The sequence below is a fragment of the Periplaneta americana genome, chromosome 14 (assembly GCF_040183065.1).
Source record: "Periplaneta americana isolate PAMFEO1 chromosome 14, P.americana_PAMFEO1_priV1, whole genome shotgun sequence".
Taxonomy (NCBI): domain Eukaryota; kingdom Metazoa; phylum Arthropoda; class Insecta; order Blattodea; family Blattidae; genus Periplaneta; species Periplaneta americana.
Window position 1 is genome coordinate 20,204,215 of NC_091130.1, and position 6,000 is coordinate 20,210,214.

Consider the following 6,000-nt stretch of genomic DNA (forward strand, 5'->3'; position numbering starts at 1 on the left):
CAGGGACCTATGGCGGGCTTATGTGAGGGCGGCAATGAGCCTGTGCGTTCCTTAACGTCCACTTGTAAGTGAGTACGTAAGTAAGTAAGTAAATAATAATAATAATAATAATAATAATACTAATAATAATAATAATAATAATAATAATAATAATAATATTTACTTACTGATGGCTTTTAAAGAACCCGGAGGTTCATTGCCTCGTGAATTACTTCGTATAAGGGCAACTGTACAAGTCTGGCAATAGCCCTACTGTAAGTGGATAACGCACAACCCCAGTTTCACGCCAGCTTTCAGCGTCAATAACGGATAATAGCATCGCCGCGCCGGTTTATTTGTGGCACTGAACCTTTTCTTGAAGCTGATTGGAACATGGTCGTCCTGGATTATGCACGGGGACGTTTCTTGCGCCTAATGAGCGAACTGAGTCAGTGTCTGTCAACTGATTAATGGACTCACCGTGCGGATGTTGACGTCGACGGCGTACGTCCCTGCGATCAGCTTCACGACGTCCTGGTTGCCGTGCTTGGCCGCCCAGTGTAGCGCGGTCTGAGGACAAACAAAACACAAACTATCAGCTTAACCATAGGAGATACAGCCTGAAAACCTACTGAAATGCTAGTCGTAAAAATTAAAATACCCCACATAACAAGGATTCCCAAACTTCTGCATCTTGCTCTCCCCTTAGAACAGAGGCGTTCAAACGTGGAGTTTTAATTCCAACCCCTGGAAAGAGGAAAAAGGGATATAGATATTGTCGGACCATCGGATCTGTGCCCCTTCAGCGCTGTCGTCGTTCTTGAAAAAGTTAACACCTGTACTCACTCCATTCCACCCACTTTCCTCCCACCACGTCAAATAGCAGACCACGAACCTTGCCGAATAGGGATGTTGCCAAACTTCCGTCAAACGGTGTCATAAATAACTGGTCCTCCATGATACAATATTATTTCTTTCAATCAAAATACATCTTGTATTTCTACAATTTTTAAACCTAAATCCCATGTCTCGAATCACTTTCCGTAGCGTTTCTCTTCAATCTTGGAAATTATTGCTTCTCTCGCAACCTTCAGTAATTTCTTCACGGTATAAAATTCTTGTAGGCCAATTTTTCTTCCTAAAACACATCGGTTCATATCATCTACAAGAATTAAAGGTTCCCTTGGTCTGTTCTTCCCTGGTGATTCTAGCTTTTCATCTCCTGCACAGACTCCCTCTCTCCTGATTTTCTTTATTAGGAGCTCTGACCTGTCTATATAAATTACATAAAATGTTGTATTGTTAGTATTAGTTAAGTAATTAATTTTAATACGTAACCAATTGAAATGAAATAAGCCTCACCAGTGATCGCAGCTGCTCTTTTCGTTGCCTTATTTATAGGAAAGAGATATTGACCTGTTTGTTTCTCTTCATCGAAAAATACTATTACTGCTTAATAATATTTCTTTCTCCACTCCGTGCTACAGTGTTCATGTTCACTTCACAACACTGGACTGCAAGTGCAAATAAACTGTCCCACAAGAAGGCCAAAATTGTGAGTAGTGGGAGAGAGAAAGGGAGAGAGCTAGAAAAGAGAGAGATAGGCATGCAGGGAGGGAAATGAATTACCGAGGCTGAGAAGGAATTAGAGTTCAGTTCGCATATCTTACGGGGGCACAGATCCGATGGTCCGACAATACTACGTAATACTGACGTAATCCTCCTTCCACCCCCTCCGCGCAGCGGGGATAGTGGTGGCATTTAGCTTATGTTGTTAACAATGTCTCTGTCTGTGTGTTCTTCTGAATCGGTGTGCAGAAAAATGAAATTTATTTCCAATGCCTTATTTGTTCACAGAAACGTAACCATGTCAATCAGGTACTATCATCGTGCGGTAGATGAAAGAAACTCACTGTCCGATACTACCCGACTCTCCCCTATACGGCTGGGATTGGTTTGGAATGGAATGGAATGGAATTTAACTGAGGGGGGGCACGAATGGCCCAGCACTGCGACCTGTTGAGATCTATTGGGCTAACCCTCGATATGGAATGAGTTGCATGCCACAGATCCCCTACGCGCACCGCCCTAACCACATGACTCCCTTAAGGGTATATGTACGTGAACGACCACAAATATTATAAGAAAATGTAGGCTCTAAATTTCTAAAATTGTATAAGAAAATGAACTCACAATTGGACAAAAATTACAAGATACTACAACAAGACTTATTAGAACTTAAATATGTGATAAAAGTATAAAAAAAGGTTACTAATAATATTTTTCAAACCAGTTTTATCAAAGCATGAAAAAAAAAAAAAAATCTGCAGTTACATCGTTTGGTAACCATAACATTGTTATGGTCTCTGACATTTTAAATATTTTTCCTGCATGCAATATACACTTATTTCTGAAAAGTAGACTACTCTCAGACATGTATAGTTGTTTATTTTAATAAAATTAATTTTTATTTGTCCTATATAAAATACAGTATATTAAAATTTACATAATGCTTTGTGACCTAATTTTTCCATTTTCAAAGAAATGGGCATTATTGTAGTCTACCTTTTGCATAAATGCTTGTTAAATCAGTGTAGAAAATTTCAGAATTCTATCTCTAATGGTTGTGGAGTTATGAAATGAATTGGAAAATTTAACTTAAAGTAAAAAGTGAATTCTAAAAAAATATTATTAGTAACCTTTTTATACCTTTATCAGCTATTTAAGTTCTAATAAGTCTTGTTGTGGTACCTTGTAATTTTTGTCCATTTTGTAAATTATAAAATTTAGAAATTTAGAGCCTGCATTTTCTGACAATATTTGTGGTCGTTCACGTACATATACCCTTAACGACCGGTCCCTACAGCCGACAGAATCCATATACCATTCCTGCTTCGGCAACTTCCCCCAAGGCCCCCCTGTCGGTCCGAGGCGAAACTCCTCCCCCGAGTAGGTCCGCCTCGGGTGCCATTGCAGAAGCCATCCAACATCGCTTAACTACATTCCACGGAGGCCGGTCGAGAGAGCCAGCAGCTTCGGGAGGCCGCCTGTAGAGTGATCTGAAAAACCAGAAACGGGATGATGAGGAAAAGATGATGGGGGAGGAAAGAAGTGGCGAGTGGGGTTCCAATCGCCTGATAAACTTACCTGACATTCATCCATATGAGTGAGGAAAAAACCCCGAAAAAACCTCACCCAGGCAACTCGTCCTGACCGGGAATCGAACCGCTGGGTTCGGAGTTAGACTCGCTAACCCCTCAGCCACAACGGTAGACTGGGTTGGTTTAAAACCACGACTTCATGTATGCAAGATGGAGGCAGTAGATCAGCTGGATGATTATCAAGGGAAAATTTGTGTCTACGGGTATTAAATAGTGATGAGAGACAGGAATAATCTTTTATAACGACGATAATTTGAGGCGAATATTACGATTTTGAAAGGAATCAATGCAAATTTGGCTAGAATGCTAAATAATGATCTGCAACGAAATACAAGAGGCGGCAGGTTGACAGTTTTATTACACCTTCTTGTTGCTTTGAGGGAAGTAAGATATAATATTTTATATTAATTATACTGTACCTTTTGTCTATAAGACAATATAACTTAATTCTTAGTCTTTACAGTAGTTTTGAACACTTTATTTTATATTCGAAATTGTTGTGGGCCTACAAGAATATGAAACAAACGTGATTTTGTCTTATGTTAGGTTTTATGCTACTGGGGCTTTCCACGTAGTGTTATATGTGAAAACAGAACCATACTACATTTTAGTTTAAATTGAAAATTTAACCCAGTTAATATAGGTTATTAATTCCTTATAACCAGGTTTTCAGGTAGTTAATTTTAGTATTAGTTGTAAACAAAGGATAAATTACAACAACATATGTGTTAATTATTTGATAAATATTATTTTATTTTCATTCTGGCATCTAAAAATACGTTCCCTATTAAATACTAAGTAATGCTAGTATTTTCAACGCACACATATTCTGGAGATCGTCAGAAAATTAAAGGTTCCTGATAAGACTCTTCAGACAATTGCACCAACTATTTTAAAATCTTCAATGAACATTATCAATCACCATCTCTATTCATCTTTGTAATATTCAATGTATATTATTTATTTTCAATAAATTTTTATCGTTTTGATAGCCACCACATCTTGTCGCAGAATATTCTTTTTTTAAATTTCATTATGTATTTTTTTAAACATTAATTTACAGTTTCTTTTTTGTTCATTTGAATTGATTAGGATGCCAATATTTCAAATCCAAGATTTGGACGGCTATCATTTCGATGATATTCTCTCTAACAATACCTTAGCTGAGAACAAAAGAATGTAGTCTACTGCAATTCAATAAAAATATTAATACCGATGTTCATTTCTTTCTACTATCGACTTTTTATCAGGAATAAAAATCGATTCTTTAGCTGCGTTGCCATATATAAAACCCACGAACCTCGGTTGCTTCTCAAGCCGCGTCTCGACTTAGTTTTAGAAATCGCATAACGATTCAGATCTCGATCGCGGTTTAGAAGCTGAGGTTTGGAACCAGGATTTCGTCCGTGTTTAGAAATGGACCCATAGTCTACATTTGAGGCGCTGACATGGGAAAGGTAGTAACTGCCAAAGACAAATTTTTTTAGGGGAAGCAAAAAACAAATTTATGAACACTTTCTCACTTACATTATTACAGAAACTGCTTTAAATGAAAAGCATACACTCATGTTTGTGTTACATATGAAATTTGAGAAGTCTGGCACAGATTTATCTGTGAAATTCTATTTTATGAAAATACAACATTGAAATCACTCCTTAGCCAAACTGAGAATTAACGTTATTTATACATTATGCACAAATTTTTCGGTAAAATGCATGATACTTTTCATCGAGGAAGTCTAACATAGATAACAAGTCTCTCTTTTCGGCATCAGGGACGACTGGTCTTCTTTCAAGGCGTTGCAAGCACTGCAAGTTAGTGATTGACGTTAATGACTGTCCTTTCTTAAAAATCCTGTGCTCTGTCCACATTTCAAGGTCATTAAATGACTGTCTTGTTTTTATTAGAGTAAAATCAGCTCTTGAGAGTCTAATCCAGTTGAGGGTGCTGATTTTGATAGGAGTTGTATTCAAAAACTTCTCACATTCTGCAGAAAAGCCGAAGAAATCCTCATTCTTCATCATTATTACATTATTAGGCCTTACCTCTTCTGGAACCATGGTCTTTCATCTTTTTTTTTTTTTCTTTTCTCTATGATGCCAAATTCGCTATCACATGGCATGTAGGAATGTTCTGAAACCAGGAATTTCAAGTCCACTGAATCAAAATGTTTCTTGGCAATAATGTAAATCAGGACCATTAGAATATCCGATTCTTATTCTGCCCTGCACAGTTATCAGCCCATTTTGTCTAGACACACTCTGATGTTGTAAAAGGAGTTGCTACCTTCTCCGCGCCAACAGCTGTGCACATACAACTTACAACATCTAGTGACTACGTTTCCAACTTCGTTTCATTACATACGGACATACTACTTGCTCTGTGCCATTGGGATGGCCATTTACTACCTTCTCAATGAAAAACCTAAAAATTCGAATATTTGGCAGTTACGACCTTTCCCATGTCAATGCCTCATTTGTAAACCGAAACACAACTGTAGTCTTATTCCCGAAACTGGGTGATGTATATTCTAAGTGCCGATGTAAGTTATCCCTGATACAGTGCAGAATTTTTTTCGATATCTGTGATGTATCAGGCAATCTCGAAATCAGTTTTTTTTGCAATTCTTTCTCTCCTCGCTTAATTAGGAAGTAAAAAGACGGTTAAATAAAAAAAATCACCAGTTAGCAATAATTGCGGAATACCGACCAAACTAACCGCGGGTGAGTGTAAACGGTTTGTAGTCATTGAATTTCAAACCCAAAGACCTCCCGGTAGTGGCTTTGCCAACAACGTTAAATTTAATATATGCAAGTCTGTCCGTTCGTCTGTCCATCGACATGTCCTTGGCCGCTGCGG

General features: G+C 37.9%; 1 protein-coding gene across 1 annotated transcript in view; it reads right to left on the reverse strand.

The window, feature by feature from the left end:
* The window catches only part of LOC138713968 (ankyrin repeat domain-containing protein SOWAHB-like), a 178,759-nt gene extending 173,558 nt beyond the window's left edge, over nt 1-5,201 (reverse strand). Inside the window, exons 1-2 of the mRNA XM_069846549.1 lie at nt 5,187-5,201; nt 460-549 (exon numbers count right to left, since the gene is read on the reverse strand). Of these exons, the coding sequence (XP_069702650.1) occupies nt 460-549; nt 5,187-5,201 (105 nt within the window). The remainder of the gene's footprint in view (nt 1-459; nt 550-5,186) is intronic.
* Nucleotides 5,202-6,000: the final 799 nt, after the last annotated feature.